Here is a 20,814-nt window from a genome sequence, read left to right as displayed (position 1 = left end):
ATGTGTAAAACATACAACAAGCATCATGATATAGAGTTCAAGGACACAGTTACACCAGGGAGCAGTGATACAATTTCAGGAAGCAGAGATACAATGTTGTGGTAATCATTGGCAGAGTGATACAATGTTAAAATGCATAGGTTCATTGCTCTTATGGCTCCCAATGGGTCTCTGCCAAAAGAAAAGAGATTGATAAATTGCTTGTGGGCTCTTTCCATCAGCTAGAAAAACAATATTTCTGTAATATGGGCAACATATATTTGCATGCATTATGCAGTTATAAAATGTACATCTTGGGATAAGTTGTGTTAAAGCAACTTCTCTAAATTAACCAGTCCAGCTCCCTTTGGTCTCCTTTGCATAGGGGATGATTTACTAAGACACGATTTCGAATCCGAATTGGAAAAATTCCGATTGGAAATGAACATTTTGCGAGTTTTTCGTTTTTTTGCGAGTTTTTCGGCGTCTTTACGATTTTTGCGTAAAAACGCGAGTTTTTCGTAGCCATTCCGAAAGTTGCGCAAAGTCGCGATTTTTTCGTAGCGTTAACACTTGCGCGCAAAGTCGCACCTTTTTCGTAGCGTTAAAACTTAAAAGGCGCAACGTTTCGCGCAAGTTTTAACACTACGAAAAAATCGCGACTTTGCGCAACTTTCGTAATGGCTACGAAAAACTTGCGTTTTTAAGCAAAAATCGTAAAGACGCCGAAAAACTCGTGTTTTTACGCAAAAATCGTAAAGGCGCCGAAAAAATCGCAAAATTACCGATCATTACGAAAAAAACGCAATCGGACGCATTCGGCCCGTTCGTGGGTTAGTAAATGTGCCCCATAGTGTTGTTCTAAATCAATTATAACTTAACATTTGGTTCAAGGGCACTGATATAAATAAAAGCAAGCAGTTAACTGTAGGGTCAGACAGGATTATTTTGGTACCTGTTTCACATGCAAGACTCCATATACACAGGACATTTATGTATCTGCCCCTGTTATGTCTCCAAGTGCTGTAAGAGCAAAGAGCAAAGAATAAATAAAATTCAAATGAAGAACTTAATATAACCGATGAACAGTCTGTATAAAAAGCTGCATATAGTTTGGTGCTGCTACTAGGGATGCACTGAATCCAGGATTTGGTTTGGGATTCAGACAAGATTAAGATTTTTATTTTTTTGCAGCATTCGGATTTGGCAGAATCTACGGTCCTGGCTGAACCAAATCCTAAAATTCATGTGACTTTTTGTCACCTAAACATGGACGTTGAAAATTTCTCGTCGGCAGCGAGATTTAACCCTTCCAAAACCTAATTAGCATATGCTAATTATGATTCAGTTCAGTATTCGGCCAAATCCTTTACAAAGGATTCGGGAGTTCAGCAGAATCTGAAAAAGTGGATTTGGTGCATTCCTAGCTGCTACTATATACTGTATATATATATATATATATATATATATATATTAAAGAAAATGTACCCACACTCGTCTCCAAATTCTCTATCAAGATGCATTTCAAAAAAATACATATGTTTGGTAAGGACCAGCATTCTCAAAAAATTCTCAACAAAATATCTTTATTTCACATACCCCTTGTGTCCAATGTCTCGGTCCATATTAGGTCCTATACAGTATAATACATTTACTACATTTAGATATCTTTCACCTGCTGCAGCTCTGAGCACCAAAGGTGCCCATACACTATAAGATCCGCTCGCTTGGCGATGTCGCCAAGTGAGCGGATCTTCACCCGATATCCCCACCTACGGGTGGGCGATATCGGGTAGCAAGTAACAAAAAAAAATCCGATCGTTTGGCCCTGGGGCCAAACGATCGGATTACATTTGTGGTTATGGGGCAGTCGATTCGGGGACCGCATCAACGAGCCGAGCTGACTGGATTTTCTAACCTGGCCGATCGAGATCTGGCCAATTTCAGGCCAGATATCAGTTGGCCAGGCCGCTCTGTTCTGCCCATACACGGGCCGATTAGCTGCCGAATTGGTCCAAGGGACCGATATCGGCAACTATAGTCGGCCCGTGTATGGGGACCTTAAGGCACAGGTAGCCACATAATTGTGAGAAAAGATCCATAGGAAGAACATCAACCAAAGAAATATTCAATTATTTGGGTTAAGGACTGAATAGCAGAATGTGAAGGCAGCCATAAATATACCAATTTAGCCACTGGGGCCCAAAATAAATTATATGTATTTACAGTGTTCTCTCTGATGCACAGGAAAACCTGCTTTATGTAGATGATAGATACCTTATGATAGATTGATTCATTATATAATTGCTTGTTTTTTTGTTAAATGAGTAAAATTAGTTAATACTGATTTTTAGAAATACATGTTCCAGGAGATTTTTTCTACCTACTAACTCCCTGCCTGTTTAATAGACACATAAACCAATGCAGTTGTGCAATACCTGGTAAGGACCAGCACTCTCAAATATAAAAACAACAAAATACCTTTATTTCACATACCCCTTGTGTCCAATGTCTCAGTCTATATTAGGTCCTATATAATACATTTAATACATTTAGATATCTTTCACCTGCTGCAGCTCTGAGCACTAAGGCACAGGTAGCCACATAATTGTGAGAAAAGATCCATAGGAAGAACATCAACCAAAGAAAGATTCAATTAATTGGGTTAAGGACTGCATAGCAGAATGTGAAGGCAGCCATAAATATACCAATTTAGCCACTGGGCCCCAAAATAAATTATATGTATTTACAGTGTTCTCTCTGGTGAACAGGGAAACCTGCTTTATGTAGATGATAGACAGATACTTTATGATAGATTGATTGATTGATTATATAATTGCTTGTTTTTTTTGTTAAATGAGTAAAATGAATTAATACTGATTTTTAGAAATACATGTTCCAGGAGATTTTTTCTACCTACTAACTCCCTGCCTATTAATGGACACATAAACCAATGCAGTTGTGCAATACCTCAGCCAAAGGTCTGCCCATAAATTTGCTCCATGCTGGCGCAAAGGCAAGTTATTTTATTATGAGTTATCCCAGAGAAGCCTGCTGGGTGCCTTGCATGAGAAGTTCCCAGGCCCAACTCTGATTAACACTGACCTGCCAAATCTCTCCCTAAGCCATTTGTGAGCACATTCCTGCTCTGCACTCCAGCAGGCCCAACTGATAAAGATTCCCTGTTTGCTTTGGGCAACTCACAGACATCATGGGGAGGTGAGAAGAGAAAAGACACGAGCCTGTTTCACAGCTCCCATTTTATGTGGTACTAATATTGTTTTCTCTGAGCTAATGAGGTTGGTACTACAAATAGTCAGAGCAATAACCCGACTTTTTCTATTTTACACAAATAAAATCGGATACAAGTATATGGTTTGGTGCGACATGCGATATTGGTTTCGAACTTTTCGTGTTGCTTTTCAGATCCCTGGCTCTGCTTATACTTTACATATCTACCTTACTGTTGATTGCATTTACATAGCAGCAGGCAATGAGGGCCCCTTGTAGCTCGGTGACAGCAGTTGTATTCGCTAGATAAATAACCCACTAGATAAGCTGCGGTACTTTATCGCATAGGCGATCTTTTTCATTAGTACGTGTTAAGCTTCAGACTAGATATCTGTTTAGTGTTGTTTTGTTTAAATGACTTATTGTTTATTCCCAGTGAAAGGTTATCAGGAAGGAGACTTCAAAGCCACAATGGTTTGCATCCAGGTTGCTCCAGAAGCGCACAATTACGCACTATATCAATACACATGGTGGTGCCACTAGAGAATATAGCTAAATATTTTATTAAACTGGTGCCTTTTTATTTAACTATTGATGGAAGGTCGGGCAATAACGATAAAATATTATTCAGGACAAGTAGGGAGTAGAGGTTTAATGAAAAAGGCATGCAATTATAGAGAGCATCATGCAAAAGAACTGTTTTTATTAGAGCGCTAAAGTCAGTCCTTGTGATCTATAGGGGAGCCATCACCTGTCAGATGTTCCCATGGGTTTTGCAGGGTTAGAGCTAGGGGAGAGAGCTAGGTGAGAGCTATGGGGCTTTAGGTTTCATACACAAATGTGGTGCTCAGGGACACGGGGCTGTGAAGGTGCCATTAACACCTACTTGTTACTTCTAACCCCGAGCCATTTGGGACATAGCACGAGTCTACAGATTGCTTGAAGCCTTCATGGCTGCTGATCCCTAAAGTAAACATTGGGTTGGGCCGCCTCTGGCCAGGGATGGGCTATAAAGCCTGGGAGATACCCCCATGGACCATCAGTGCAAAGAAGCGTGCGGAGACAATCACTTGGGAATGGAGAACATCATGTCTATGGACCTTGGTGGGGCATCTGGTGGCTTGCTAACGCCGAGTGGCTCCAGCTACAAGCGCCTCAGGAACTGCAAGTCCTTACCTGAGAGATGGAAGTCCAGAGGAGCTGTCAGGACAGATCCACAGCGGTAACTACACAGCACCATTCTGCTTATTATGGGATGCCCAGGAGCAGGGAATGTATAGGGAGTGTTCATAAGCAGGAGCAGGATAGTGCTGCCCAGTATCCATGCCCAAGGCATGGGTGTCTGCTATTGGCACCTTCAGTTGTTGCCCTTAAATTATTGCATTTCTACTACCAGAAAATGTTTTCCCCTATCAGACTTTTAGTGTTGCCCAACTTGTATAACTCAGTCAGTATTAACAATATTGTAGGGCTACAATGCAGATTTGCTTGCCCTGCAGCACTAGCTCCAGTATTGATCATGGCCATTTCATTTTGTGTGTTTGGACACTGCCCAATTAGAGAATTTCTCATAGTTCATAATGTCCCCAGAATTTTTTTGCCAAGATTGTGGAAGCTGTGCATTGTGGGTCAGCACAAATGATCCTGGGTGTAAATGTAATGTATGGAATAACTATGGGACCAATGAAAAAAGACCACAGTCTGATTAGAAATGGAATAGCCAAGCTGCTGCTGTTATTAAAATACTGAGGTTTGTAGTCCAACAACAGCAGAATGGCTACTGGTTATACATCTCCACAAAACTAGCACTATCTTTTATATATATTTAGGCTTGTATCAGTGCATTTAGTTCAGTGTATCTTGTGTGTGAGCTGTATAAATGTTATAATAATATTAACACTGGAGTTGCAGCCTCATAAATCATATATTATTTAGGGGTATCAAAGTGTAGTCCCACAGCTGTTGTTGCACTACAACTCTTACAGCTCCCAACAAACACTTCAACAGCAGCTAATGGGATTCAGGACAAAGTGTTCTCATTAGAGCTAATTCAGGGTTAACCTGGTCCTTGTTTTTGTGGGAACCCTCAGAGCACTCATATGAGTGTAAATTGCTATGCAGGGTACTGTTATCACTCATCTCAATACCTTCTTTCTCCTCTGCAGAACTCACACATTGTTCTGGAGACCTTGGCTTGTCAAATCCCATAAACCAAAGACCCAAATCCATGTAAGTACCATTTTGTTTTAATATTATTAATAGATTATATATATTATAGACATACATATGTATGTGGGAGTAAAGGGCATAGAGTGTATAGCATCTCTGTTTCTGGTGGCATTTATAGGCCATGTAGTAGCTGGGGTTTTATGTGGAACCAGTTGAGGATGCTTTCAGTTCACCCAGGTTGCAATGCAGGAAGGTCCGTCTTCCCTCTCATATAACCCTTTAAAGCACTTGAATACTGAAATGCTACTATATTGTCAGAAATATGTGTTTTTCTAGTAGACATGCTTGTTAAGCACTGTCTCATAAGTCACTGTCTGATTGCATGGGACAATAACCTAGTAACCAGGCAGTGGTACTTGGTCCTTATTTTTCTATTTATTAAAAGTAAGCTATATGTTAAAAGCATTGCTATATTTATGTAGATACAAGCAGTCCTTGTTAATGCATGTGATATTGTCAGATTTACTGCCTGTGTTATGAAATTGGCATAGATGAAACCCTATAGAAAATATCCATGATTTCCCTTTGATGAGGCTGTACAGCCTTCAGTAGCATTTGCTAAAATGTTCCCTGTGTATCCAATATTGGCAGTGACATGCTAAATGGCACAGAGGCAGCTTTGTAATGTATTAAGCAGACCCTCAGCAGTAACATTTCTTTCTCCTTTATCCTAGCCATATGCCAGAGGCTTGTGTGAAAATCCTCAAGTTCAGAAGCCTGTGGAGTATAACCATCCTGTGAGGTAAATGTGTTACAGTGTTAGTTGGAGTAACACACACTTTGTGAAATGAACACAATGAAAACCAGATGTGAATGGGCCAGGTTTCATTTCTGCCAAGAGCTTTTGTGCCATAATTTCAAATGCACACTTTGGTGCGAAATGTGTTATTCTTCACTAAATAAGTGCGTGATTGATTGTACACATTAAGGCTCGTTAAGGAACAGAAAGGCAAAATGCAGAAATCCAGGCTGCCATTTTTTTGCAAACTGTCTTCCTTGTTTCTGGAATTGCTGCACATCTTTGCTCTCCGTTTTGGAGCTCTCAGACCTTTGGCCACCTACATGAATACAGCTTTGCCTGTGTTCAGCAGTGCTGCATTCATGAAGGGTGGGAGGAATCAGGCATGGAGGCGACCTCCCTCCTAACTTAGGGTGACCAGATCGCTTGAAAATTTGGGGTACAGTCTAATAAGTACATGTTGCAGGGCATTTAAAATAAACTGCAATCAGTTCAGCCCTGCTTGCTGGATTTTTTTAGACATGTCCCTGAATTTTCAACTGATCTGGTCACCTCATCCTAGCTTTTACCTGTTCCCTAATTTACACATCATTCAGATGGCAGCAGATGTAGGCTGCATTGGGCCCTGTCCTTACTGACTGCTGTATGGCTGACAAGCATTTGTGTACTTGCTCTTGCAATTGCAAATGAGCCCTCATTTGTAGCATATGTCCAACTAGTGCAGAGGTTACTTAGACTTTATGTCTGTGCCATATCTTCATCATATATGTATGTACAGCATCTTATAATTAGTTTTTTTATATGTTCTTGTGCCAGTGAGCATTTGCACAGGCCATACGGAGCATTGCAATACCCAACAATTGTTATTTGGTCCCATTTGCTCCAGACGTGAGTCTTTGGCCACAGGGATTGAGACCAATGCTGAGTGACATACTAGAATGCAAAGCAGGCATTCCCATAAGCCAAGACTCATGAGTTTAAAGCCCAATTATTAAAATGTTGTAATTATTTTTTTTTTTTATAAATTAAATATATGGAAAATGCCATACTTCTTGCTTTTAAAGTAGGTAGCAGTTTGACAGAACCCATTAAAATAAATACATTCAAATCTAACTATATGCAGCCATTGCTTCCTTTTGTAGAATATAAATGTAAAATAAATAATAGATATAAATAGGCATATTTTTCAGTTCATTAGATACTATAATGACATCCAGATGCAATGCTTTCTTTATATATAAACATTTGTGAATTCATTTTGAATAGTGACATTTCAGTAGCTGTAAAATTAATGGGGTTTGTAATAACATTGCAGTAATACTTACAAGGCCATATCATTCAGTCAGAAAATAATATGTATGTGTAATAATTTTATATATACACACACATATACATTCATTTAAGTACACAAAATTCACTGCAGCCCTAGAGAATCCTGTAGCCTACTATCTTGCCAATTTCACAGTGAAGAGCCATTTGTAATGCTTCAGGCGAAAGTTCAATTGCTCAATTGTAAAGGGGTGGCCTCCTTGGTTCTTTTCTGTGAGAAAAAAAAAAGATGCCCGCTGTCTGACTATAAATTTTCCAATGCAATGTAATTATGAAGAGTAAATGTGCTGTTCAACAAACAGAATTTTATTTAGGCATTAAAGGGGAAGTAAACTATCCCTAACACTCTGACAGTTGCACAACATAATGCTGGGCATCCAGGTGCAAGAGAATTTTCATGTAAGAGCCATCCCTAACAGTGCTACATAAATCAATGTGCTCTAATCTAGCATACCAAGATTACCGTGCATGTTTTTTATGTTGAGATATACTGCAATTTTATATAAGTAACACAGACATAATGCAGCTTAGGAATCAAATATTAAAGCCGGATGTTTAATGCCTCCAGTGATGATCATAAACAAAAAACAGAGAACCAAACATACTTACATATTTACTGGCACAGTAAAACTTGTATAAGCACAGCAATAGTGATATTTCTTCTTGTGTCCATACAGCCTGCACAAAGTATTGTACAGCCCATATCACGACAGGAGGTTGTTCGCTTGCTGTTCTACTACCAACAATTGCAGTTTTTGAGTTTTAAAAGATGGTTTGGTATCTCTCCAGAAGCCGTAATGCATTGTTTTTATTTTTGTTTTTAGATTATTTTGGCCCAAATCAAAGTTATTGGCTCACACCTACCAAGAGGCAGCAGATTTGCTTAGAAACTTTCCTGTTCAAGCCACGATATCTCTCTACAATGACTCCGAGTCAGACACAGACAATGAAGAGGACAGCAGTGAGGAGGAAAATGACTCTGGCTTTGAATCAGAATAATAGCCCATCACACTATTTCTCAGAAGAACCATGGGACTGGAAATTAAGAGACTTGCAGCCACTTGTGTATATCTGTACATATGTACACAGGTAAACATGAAGCTTGCAGAATGTCACTGTAATTAATACAGTTTTGATTCTGACCCTCAAACTGTTGGTCCCCAGGTCAGAAAGCACTGGTTTAACCTGATATTTGTATGGCATTGTTACACTTTAATGCTTTTGGGGTCCAGTGCAAAATGAACTTTTTTGGGGTCACATAACTTAAAAGTAGGACTGTCATATTCATGGGCCTTTAGGCATTGCTAAACAACAGTTTTCAGCAATCACCAATGAGAAAAGGGCTGTAGGATAGAAACATTAATATAAAGTGTTACTGTCATCTTGCTCTTTATATCTTCTATCTGGCAGTCACAGTCCCTTCCAAGAGATGAATTTCCTCACTGCTTCTACAGGAGCTATATTTCCTACATAATAAACAGAAAAGGGGCTTTATTGCTACACACTGAAAAGGAAAAGGACTTTTTCTTACTACCTTCATCTTCTGCAATGTTGTAACCTACTATAAGGCTCAGTGCAGGTACTCCCTGCTTGGAACCCCCCTGAGCACAACTCTGAATATACATGTATATGTATGAAAACATGAACTGAATGAGTAACAGAAGAGAATATTTTGCCTAGCTGTATTTACTTTACCGTGAAAAGTGGCAATTTAAAAAAAAGCACTATAAAATAAGCTATGGTTAGTGAAATAGACTATGAAGAAAGTAAAAATACTTTTCTTTCATATATGGTAGTGATGAATGTACCAGGCTTGGTTAGGTTCAAAACATAACAATTTAATCTAAGAAGGTCAATTTTAAACTGATGCACTGGAATTATATGACAGGAAATATTAGGTTTTCTTTTTTTTCCACACTACATTGGGTATATAAGTTATTGTTATATATGGTTACATATTATAATTTCACATACATATTATAATTTCCATGAATATATGTTCAATTAATTTGGGCATCATATAGCATTTGTGTGTAACGCTAACTAGTTGAGAATAGCTGCATAGAGAAATGTCATAATAATGAACAAATAGAAAAGTGACCATACATGTGTAGGGCCACTCATACAGTATGAGTGGGGGCTTAAAACAGGAAAGGTTCTCAACCAGAGCACTTTTCTTTTAAAAGACTGAAATCAGCAAGCGTATGTCTGCTCTTGTATCAAGATGGGTGAGCATCATTCTCCAACTGGTATGTGGGAAAATGTAAAGCACCGCTTTAATATATACTGTAAAAATGTAAGATATTATATATAAGTGAAATATATTTATTTGTATGATATGGCATGACTTATTAATAAAGCTGTAATGTTAAACATATACATGCTTTGAAATTCATTCCGTTCTGTGATTTGACAGAAAGAAGTACCATTTAAATTAGACAGGATTAAGTGATTTATGCACCATTTTACTATACAATATTTTTAGACAGAAAAAATTGAAACTAATACTTATTAGGAGCAGTTTTTGTGGGTTTATAGCCCCCCCCCCCAACAGATAAGACTACATAAGAATGTTAAGTGTCTTCTCTTTTCTGCTTTTTTGTGCCTATAAATATAAACAACACTGCATGGATCCAGAACACATAGGATCTTTGGGGTTGGCAGGCTGATAATTCCATGTCAGTGCCACAGATTCTATGATCCATGGAACTTTATGAATTATGACTTTAAAAGTATTCTGTTAAAATTTAAATACATTTGAATTGTTCAAGATTATTTCTCTGCTTGAACACAGAAATAAGCCCATACCAATTAGCATGAAGAGTATGAAGTATGTTACATTGACATTTTAGATTTTATGTTAGGGATTGAGAGTCTGTAGTGTTGAGGCTGTTGTAGACCCTTAGTTCTTAGTTGCTAATGACAGCCTATAGTTCATTTACAGCTGGAGAATACAGTTTGGGCATGCCTAGTCACTTTGATAAATGTAATTATTTCTGAGGGGTTTGCAGCAATCAAAAGTACTTGTGTGCAGTAACCATCAACAACTAATCTTTCCAAATAAACACCAGCTGGATGGTGTAATAAGGGTTTGATTTCTCCAGGAAACCATTAAATAAATATAATAATAAATTAACCAATAAATAAATATTATTCAGTGTTCTTCTGAAGATATCCGCCCCTACCTAAAATGCAAATATCTTCCTGCCACTAACAGTTGCTTCTGAAGGCTGCCTGGAAGACATGTCATCACTAGGGAAATGCAGAGCTCTTACGTTGTCACCTATAAGGGTGAAGACACACTGAGCTGTTTAGTAGTAGCTACTTTTCATGGCTTCTAAATGCCAGAAAATATGCTGCCATAGACAATACTAAGAATTGCCTCTGCTAAAGACAACAATTAAACCCAATATAGAGACAATTATCAGTAAATGACCAGCATTGCCTATTTTTGTAGCTGTGACAAGTAGCTGCTACTAGTAACCCCTTGTGTCTTCATCCTAAGAGGGAAGACATACAGAGATACTTATTAGCAGCTACTAGGAGTGTTTTGATACCCACACAAAATTGCCTTTTGGGAGAGCTAGAAACCACTCTGTACTCAAACTGTATATTGAAGATGATTGAAATGTCCACACATTAACACTTGCTAATGCAGCAGCAAGAATTTCTGAGTGATACAACATTTATGCCTGTAGGGATAGGGGATTCCAGGGCTCTTCTATGATCAGGAAATGTCAGCCTGTCAGACTGTTGCCTTCACAAGACTACCCAAGACTACAAATTCTGCATCCCTAACATGCATCATTTCTAACAAATGTATTTAATGTATGAACAAGAACAGTTGTAATAAATGAAATTAGTCACATGACCCTTGTCCTCTCTTTGGCCTTACATATGGATCTTATTGCAAAAAGCAAAGGGCCTGTGGGGATTCATTACACCTCCAGCCAATAAGCACATATGTCATGGGGACAAAATACTCACCTATCCCTCTGGTGCCAAGGCCATTTGTTGATTTGTCACTGACTTCATCTGTTTTCCTTTGTGCTCAGTATTCAGGCTTTCTCCCTGTACCATAAGTCAGCAGACTAGACAGTGTGTGGTATTCCCTATGGCCCTACACACTTTCTTATTTGACTTACAAATCACTCTGGACCCATACATTTCTTTTATGGTGTTTGACTTTCTGAGCCTTGTGATCTTCCCAGCATGAAATCAGTCTTAATATTTAAAAAAGCAATGTCCTATTAAGTATTAAATAAGCATAAATGGCAACAGAATTTGCAATGTGATTTTCTTCTTAAGACAATTAATTTTAGGGCAAAAATGAAATGCTGGCAGCAAGACCTTTCTGAAGGGGCATATACTTTCTTAGTAAGAAATTGTATTGCATACACTGCACACTGGGGCAAATTATATTTTTGCAAAGTTTGCAGTCCCTATATTTAATTCACTCAAAGGAAAATGTTTTCATGTTGCTTATTTTTTTATTAACACTAACTACATTCCCACAATGGAATCTGATAAGATGGACATGCGTGGAGTCGGTTTATTTATGCTTTGACACATCTATGCTGATTTGGGTACTTGACGTATGCATTATCAAGCCAAAGTACATGCACACAGTATTATGTTTTTTATTGCCTATTTAGTACATTGTAGACTGATTCCTTTGCTTCAGTATTGTCCTAGTATTGTCCAGTTGCTTGGCTTCTGTCTGATTCTGACCAAACTTCTGTCTGCTACCCACCCTGACCTTTACCTAATCCTATCTACCCTCCTGACCTTTGTTTATTTGCTACACTTTATTCCTTAGTGATCAGTGAGAGTTCTAGAGTATACAGGTATCGGACCCCTTATCCGGAAACCCATTATCCAGAAAGTTCCGAATTACGGAAAGTTCATCTCCCATAGACTGCATTTTAAAGGAGAAAGAAAGGTATGCAAGTGCCATAAGCACTCACAGAAATGCTGCACTGACTCCTCTTAATTTATGTGCCAGAGACACACAGATCTCTGCTCTCTCCCATCTCCTGCTCCCCCCTTCCTCAAGAATGCTAAGAACTCACTCCCCCCCCTTAGGAATGTCGATCTGAGCCAATCAGCAGGAAGCTGACGCATAGTCTAACTAACTGAGCATGTACACTTGGTCTGGGTCTCAGCGTAGGAGTGGGGCATTATGGGAACTTTCTTTACACAGCTCAGCGTTTTTTCTCCCTGTTTGGCTTCTGATCATCTGAACGGCTGAAATATGAGAAGACTTAAGGGCACTATTGAGACAACTGAAGGTATGCCTGCAGCTTGAGATTAACTCTTTATTAGCCTTTCCTTCTCCTAGTGTGAAAGGGGACTAACAGTGGTCATCCTCAGCATTATGGACTCCATCACCCTCCCTGTCCTTGGTAGGTTCTTAGAAAATGGTGGTCCCGCTGAGGCCATTTTTTTTTTTTTTTGCTTCAATTCTTCAAAGCTTGGTGTGACTAAATTAATATTTTATTTTATTAACAAACATAAAACAGTACAATAGGGTATACAATATGCAGTGCTATGATAGAGATAATACCTGACAGTAAGTGGATTAGGTGAATTACAATCGCTGTAACCTGGGTAGACTTGGACAAGGCCTTATGATTCTGAGGTAGTCCATTGGTGCCTAGGTCTTGGCGTTATACAGTGGGACTTGCCTCGGGCTGAGCCTCTAACCAGGGTTCCCATACATTATTGAATTTATTGGGGCAGCCCCTGGCAAGGTATGTTAGTTTAATAAGCGGGAGTCTAGTATTGACTAGTTGTATCCATTGCTGAAGATCGGGAGGGTGAGGATTTCATTGCAATCATTTTTTTGGCATAAATATATAATGATCTAAGTAGCGTTCTAGTTTTGTTCAAGGGTACTAGATCATCAATTAGGCCCAGTAGGCACACTTCTGGGGATAGAATTCCCAGTAGGGGAATTTGTTCATTTAAGTATTTGGTTACATTTGTCCAGTATTTAAGGAATGTAGGGCAGGCCCATATTAGCCTCTGTCAATTGGCATTTAGGGCACGAGGCATTCTGATTTTTCCCCATAGCCTTAAGTTATAGTGGAGTAATATAAGTTCTATGTATCATTTTAAACTGAATCATCCTGTCTTTGGTGGAGATCAGGAAACTATATAGATCGATTGTCATGTCTGCCCATTTGTCATCATCCAGCTGTGGAATGTCGCCTACCCATTTGTGTTTTGCTGACTCGAATGGGGTCCCAAGGGCTTGTAAGAGCGCCTTGTATAGGTCAGATATCAGCTTTTTTGGATTTGGATTCCATAGCCTTTGTTCAGAGGATAGTGTTATGGTATTGATTGTCTGGGTACCAAATTGTGATATGACTGCATGGCGTAGTTGAAGATACCTATACAGCTCTATATTTGCCTGTTTTAATTTCCCTTTTAGTTGGGCAAGGGTTGGGAAGTTGCCCTCAATCAGGAAGTCTTGTAGGTGGCGAACCCCAAGTTTGGGCCAGTATTGGAAATCTATACTATAGGGGGCATTTCACAGAGCTTCCATGGATCCCATACGTGAGGCCTGTATTGAGGGTATTGTCCATCTCTTGGCTAAACCAGCTATGCGTAAACATTAGTTGCAAGGCATAGCAGTAGTACTGAAGGTGGGGGAGGGCTAATGACTAAATTAATATTTGTTGCAATTTAAGCTACTTAGAAAGACAATTTAATAAACATATCTAATATGTTGAATTGTGTGGTTGGGCACAACCAGTTATATTACATGTTATGTGAGCTATTGCCTAGGAGCTACTTAGCTACTTAGTAGCAGCTACTTGTCACGGCTACTAAATGCCAGAAAATACCCCGACAATACTGAGAATTGCCTCTGCTAAAACACACAAAGAGACAATTTACTTAAACTTTAACATTTCTCATATTTTTATTTTTAAAAATGTGAGTAAACTCAATGTCATGAGATTTACAAAAAATCTCTAATTAATCTCTAATTTTTTGTAGTGTCTGAAACTGGTGCCAAATTTCCGAAACCTTGAGGCAAAAGAAGGATCTTTCAGGAAAGGGAAGGGACATCTGCCATTGACTTCTACACAATCTCTGCAAAGTTAGCTAGCCGATTGTTGTATTCGGATTTTTTAGTAGGGACCAGAGCTTTTCTCCAATCTTTCTACTCCAATTCCTACAATGCCTTGCATATTCTGCAATTAATAGACCTGTAAAGAAGCAAGATCACAGAAGTTTGCAAAGATTGTCCTGTTTTCTGGACCAGGACTCCACACTGTTAATTTCAGTGTCAGTATTACATTTCAATATTACTTTCCTGACTGACTGAACAGTATTTTTGATTAAAGCATCTCTCCGATGTACAACGTATGAGTACCTCTATTGCACAAGTACTAGGCATTAAAAAAGGGTCTTCTGTCCCTTTAAATTACACATGCCCAATACTGCGTAAGGCTATTGGCACATTGTACATCTTCTCCCCTGAAAATCTTCTAATTGCATGTTAAATCCACTGATGATTTTTGGGCAGACATTGCTAGGCCCAGTGTGTTGGAGGGCCCAATACGTGCACCAATAAGCTATCATCTTGATCAGGAAGGACTGAATTGGCAGCTTTTATCACCCCATGTATGGCCACCTTAAGGTACATAAGCAGATATAACCTGGAGTGGAGCTATATAATAATAAGGGAAATAAGGGAAAGGAAGAACCTTGGAGAAACCTGCCCGGTTTTCAAAATTGGGAAAACGAGGCAGCCAGTTTTGACCCAGACAACCCTACCAAAAGACAAGCTGTCTGGTTCAAACCTGAACAGGTGGCAACCCTATCCATATCCTATAACTTATACCAGTTTTTATCTTCTATTTGACTGCCATCTAGTGGCTTGTTTAGCCCTCTGCAAGTAGATCCAGGTAAAACTAACAAATTATTAGCAAGCCTCACATAAAAAAAAAAAAACATTTTCCAAGAAGTTAACACTACAGCTGCCCACATCAAATGCTAACAACTATTTAAAAAAGTTGTCACATAATCTTTCTATGGGAAAAAGACAACAAGATAAAATGCAGTATGAGTCATTTATCAGCACTGAGCAAATTTGCCCATGGCCAGTAACCCAAAGTAACCAAACAAATTGTTGCATTTATTGTTCTATCTGCAGCTGAAAAAAAGCCAATCACCAATTGATTTCTATGGGTTACTGCCCAGAAGCAAATTTAACCAGTGCTGATAAATGAGCCTAACTAAGCTGCATGAATCCATATTTGTAGCAAAACAATACTTTTGGCTTTACTTGATGTTTAATTTTTTTTTTAGCAGACTTAAAGAGATACTGACACCAGAAATTAAACCTTTTTTTACATCTATCATGACCTTCATTTTTGCCATAAAGGTATTTGCCCGATGCTTTTATATTACCTGTCAGATCCCCCATGTTCCCCTATAAGGGGGCTGCCATATTTGTGCAGCAGGAGGCCGTTAGCATTAGAAGCTATAACTGACAGGCTGAGAAGGGACAGTCAGGTTGGCAAAACAGTCAGGTTTAGGAACTTCAAGTAACAATTATTTAAAAAAGCAAATCTCTCAGCGAAAATCAATCAACATGACCTAGAGGCAACTTTTTATGTACATTCATATTTTGAGGAGTCGTTTTTTAGTGTCAGTATCACTTTAAGGCATGGTGATTTGGATAATAGATCCTATCCTATAGATCCTGCGTAAATCTAAAATTGTACGTATTATGCACTTAATAAAACAAAAATATAGTAATATAGTGCCCCACTATAATCAAACATTCTTCTATCATACAATAAATAACAACTCCTTATAAAGCCCATTACATTTTATGCTCAGTTAATAGAAATCTAAGCATACATACAATCTTACCCACTATATTGAATTTATTAGGTATCCCCCAGTGACCAAAGTTACTAAACTTTTAACTTTAGGTGGTGCAGCCCTTTTTTTAAACATTGACCAAGCTGGTTTACTTTAAGGGGTAGTTTACTGCAGAGCAGGTGGTACCATCTTTCCTGTACTCCTAAGTATCCCTTGCAATGGTTTGTGCAGTACTTCTTGCACAGGCCTTCAGGTCAAGCCACAACAAGTAAACAATATTTAAATATACTTTTTAATTTTAAGAATCTAAACATTCATTTATTTGCTCAATAAAATCATCTTGACTATTTAATTTATTTAAAACTTCTAACTCATACTATATAGATTAACTGATTTTCTCTTACCTTCTAAATTAAAAAAAATGCATATTTCATCTTAAACACCTATTTCTATTTCCTTCTTCCACATAATTGGCATTGCAAAAACTGGTAAAAGGAATGGAACACAAACTATGAGGGTAGACTGTTTGTTTTTTCTCAAAAAAGTCACTTTGCAAGGAGGGTCATGATTACTCTTTACAAGTACATTGCAGGGGATTATAGACAGATGAGAGATCTTTTTTTTACAGTAGAAACATCAACTTAAAACAGCACAAATGGTTCTTTATGGTGAGGATAGTGAGGTTGCTGAGTGCCCTGCTGGATGATGTTGTAATGGCAGATCCTACAATGATTTAATGCCTTTAAGATGGCTGACTTCAACAAAGATAATGTAACCCCTATTTGGCTGTAATACAGAAAAGTCCAGCTAGGATGAATTAGAGCAGTGATCCCCAACCAGTAGCTCAGGGGCAACATGTTGCTTCCCAACCCCTTGAATGTTGCTCTCAATGCCCCCAAACCAGGGAGTTATTTTTGAATTCCTGACTTGGTGGTAAGTTTTGGTTGAATAAAAACAATATTTACTAATAAATAAAGCCTCCTGTAAACTGATAGAGTGCATAGAGACTGCCTACTAGCCAATCTTATTTGGCACCTCCATTTATGATGTTTGTGTTGCTCTCCAAGTCTTTTTATATTTGACTGTGGCTCACGAGTATAAAAAAGTTTGGGGACACCTGGATTAGAGCATGGGGTAATTCTACTCTCTTTCTTACAATGGGCCTTCAGATGTAGTAAAGTAAATGTAAAAGTAGAATTGAGCATGCCAGAAGCTCTTTGCGACAAAACTGAGGAACAATTTAATTTGTTCAAGACAAATGATCCAAATGCAGGGTTGTGCAGAGCAGCGATGAACCACTGTGGAGAGTAGCATGGGTAGTAAAAGAAGTCCTTAAAGGAGAAGGAAAGGCTAGTACAGAGTTAATCTCAAGCTGCAGGCATACCTTCAGTTGTCTCAATAGTCTCCCCAAATTTCACCTGTTCAGAAGATCAGAAGCCAAACAGGAAGAAAAAACTCTGAGCTGGGTAGAGAAGATTCCCATCATGCAATGCTCCTGCACAGACACTACGACCAGATCTTCAGTTAGCACATGCGCACACATCAGCAGCAGGTCTCCCTAGCGTCTAGTTGCCATTGCGACGCAGTATAGGACCCAGCCGACAGGAGCTAGGAGCTGTGAGGGGGGCGGGGGGGTCCGGTGCGCTCCTGATATCTGCGCTTCTGATATCTGCGCTCCTGATATCTGCGCTCCTGATATCTGCTCTCCTGATATGTGCACAGTTGATGTGTGAGTTCTGAGCTAGACGCAGCCGGCAGGTACGAGGGGAGGGTGGTGTCGGGGAGCGGAGAGCAGAGCGGTTATCCGAGCGGGGGGGGGGTTTCGTTTTTGTGTGAGTGGGGGGGGGGTTGTGGTGTCGGAGAGTGGAGCGGTTATCTGAGCGGGGGGGGATTGCGCAGAGCAGGGTGTGAGCAGAGTTGTGAGCATGCGCAGTACAGATGGTGAGGGAAAGTGAAGGGGCATCCCTTGTTAAAGATGGCGGCACTGTTCACTAAAACAAGTATGTAGTTTGTAGTTAGTGTATCTCTGTAAATCTTTCATTAGGCAAGCCAGGAATATAGTGTTTTTACACAGCAATTGTAGTACTATTTAATAGTGTGCTTAATAGATTTTGACTTTCCTTGTCCTTTAACTGATTATCTCACATTCCTAGAATGTGCTATTACAAAATATTTCCTGCATTAAATTCTTGTTCATGGGGCCCCTGCTCCCCAACTTCACTAGAGATGGATAACTTCCAATGATGCTTTACTGGGGCCTTGTTAATCCCAGGATCAATGACACATCTGGTTTAACAGATGCAGGCCAACGCAAAAGATCCACCCCCTGCTAAACACTATATTACAGTCTGCAAAATGTATACATGAGTATCTGCCCAGTAACACTGAAACTAGGAAGTGTATGGTTTAAAGCTATAGGGAATGCTAACCATATAGGTCCCTGCAATAAGAAAGTGATGTTGTGATGATGCCAGATTCAATTAATGTCCTTAATCCTTTGTAACTATGTATTTTCACAATGTGACTGTGGAGGTTTCTTGAGGCTCCTCGGGAACCTCCCATGTTCTAAAAAAATACAGATTATTTTGCCTTGGTGCTTTAACATTATTCTTACTGTAAAAGAATAAACTTAAATCCATTCTATGCCAAAAATGATTGACAGAAAAAAGGGCATACTCCCGTTATCATGTGACTGCTCACATGAATCACCCAGCAGAGACACAGGGAAAATCACTTGCGGGGAGAAGGAAGTTCAGCGAGAACTTCTAGGTGCCATGAATCTCATTCCTCACCTATCAACAGGAGCATGCATTCTCCTGGCTGCTCTCTTGGTGCTTATATTACTGTGAGTATGAACTTTGCCAACATATAACAGTCATAACATCCTGTAAAGCAATACTCTTTTATTTTATACCTTTGCTTAATGTTTCTGTTAATAGAAAACTACAATTGAAAATGTCTGTGCACAACCCTACAGTTTGTTTCCAGTACATATTTATTCTTACAATGTTCTGCACAGTCTAAACCAATAATAAAAAGTGTCAACGCATTTTCAAGCCAAAGGCACTTTTACATTCCGTCAGGACACTGAAACAATCTAATCATTTGCGTGACTTGATGGTTTTGGCCCCACAGCAATAATTTTAAGAGGCTTTCAATCTCTAAAACCCAAGGGAATGTAATTTGTTGTGCACACATTTATCAAACCTCCTATAAATATAGATCGACTCTGTTACATCCCCAGAGGGTTTATGAGCGTGTTAAATCTATCTTCTCTCTCTTTTTTAAATAAAAGGGTAACTATTTCCTCTTCATTATGCTACCCAGTTGCTTCAAGGTTTTTCCAAAGTATTATAATAATGATCCCAAATTATGTGTTCTCTTAATTGCAACTGAAAGTAGTTTCTTTCTGTTCTCTATCTCTGACTCTTTAAACATTGTAGCAAAAGTCATTTCTCCTTCAGGACTGGTAATTAACTGGCTTCTGTGTTTTTTTTAGAAGTCAGAGCTAGCATTGCTGAGAATATAAACAGCCAGACAGACACTACTTTCAGAATTAAATACAGGTATGGGACCTGTTATCCCAAATGCTTGGGACATGGAGTTTTCCGGATAAGGGATCTTTCTGTAAATTAAATCACCATACTTTAAGTCTACTAAAAAATCATTTAAATATTAAATAAACCCTATAGGATTGTTTTGCCTTCAATAAGAATTTGTTATATCTTAGTCAAGATCGAGTACAAAGTACTGTTTTATTATTACAGAGGAAAAAGGAAATATTTTTTAAAAACTAGAATTATTTGGTTAAAATGGACTCTGAAAATGTCTAATAAATGTATTTCAGAAAGTTGTTTAGAATGATATTTTCCCTAATTTTCCCAAACTATTTTCCAGTGGAATATTTCATGAGAAGGAAATGGAATTGATTCAAAAGCTGTTTTATAATAATTTACAGGTTCAGATGTTTTTAAGACTCGTTTTATGCTTATTTTAAAGTAAATAGTTGCTCTCCATTGCAAATTAATTTAATGTGAGCAATGTAGCTGTGAAGCAATGAACTACTGGACTGTATATAAAGGTACATTAGTCTTTCATGTAATGTAAAAAAAATTAATCTAGAGTTGCTCGTGCATCTCTTCTCTACTTGTTTTTCTACCGTACTCCACCAGGGACCCATATTGGCTCATTACCATTTGGCATTGAATCACATCTGTTACAAAGCAAACCCATTGACCTGGCATTAGCATTCATATTTTTAAAATGAAAACTGACAACATATCTAAAACAGAATATTTCAATCAAAAAACAATATATTCCTCTTAATAGATACATTTGAAATGGAGAACAAACTCATAACTTAATTAATTTCAAAATGCATTTCAAGTATCCTCTATAATATGGAAATTAATTACTGCTATCTAAAGCTAAAATGATGGCTGCTTACAGAACGGCCTTAGAGT

At 38.6% G+C, this 20,814-nt stretch overlaps 1 protein-coding gene across 1 annotated transcript; it reads left to right on the top strand.

The window, feature by feature from the left end:
* Positions 1 to 3,589: 3,589 nt before the first annotated feature.
* Positions 3,590 to 9,884, top strand: ripply2.2 (ripply2 homolog, gene 2). Its single transcript, XM_002933915.5, has 4 exons — positions 3,590 to 4,432; positions 5,376 to 5,439; positions 6,114 to 6,181; positions 8,332 to 9,884. The coding sequence occupies exons 1-4, from the start codon at positions 4,242 to 4,244 to the stop codon at positions 8,504 to 8,506; spliced, it is 498 nt and encodes a 165-aa protein (XP_002933961.2). The 5' UTR covers positions 3,590 to 4,241; the 3' UTR covers positions 8,507 to 9,884.
* Positions 9,885 to 20,814: the final 10,930 nt, after the last annotated feature.

Source organism: Xenopus tropicalis, chromosome 5 (genome assembly GCF_000004195.4).
Source record: "Xenopus tropicalis strain Nigerian chromosome 5, UCB_Xtro_10.0, whole genome shotgun sequence".
Lineage (NCBI taxonomy): Eukaryota > Metazoa > Chordata > Amphibia > Anura > Pipidae > Xenopus > Xenopus tropicalis.
This window is presented reverse-complemented; position numbering and strand designations above follow the sequence as displayed.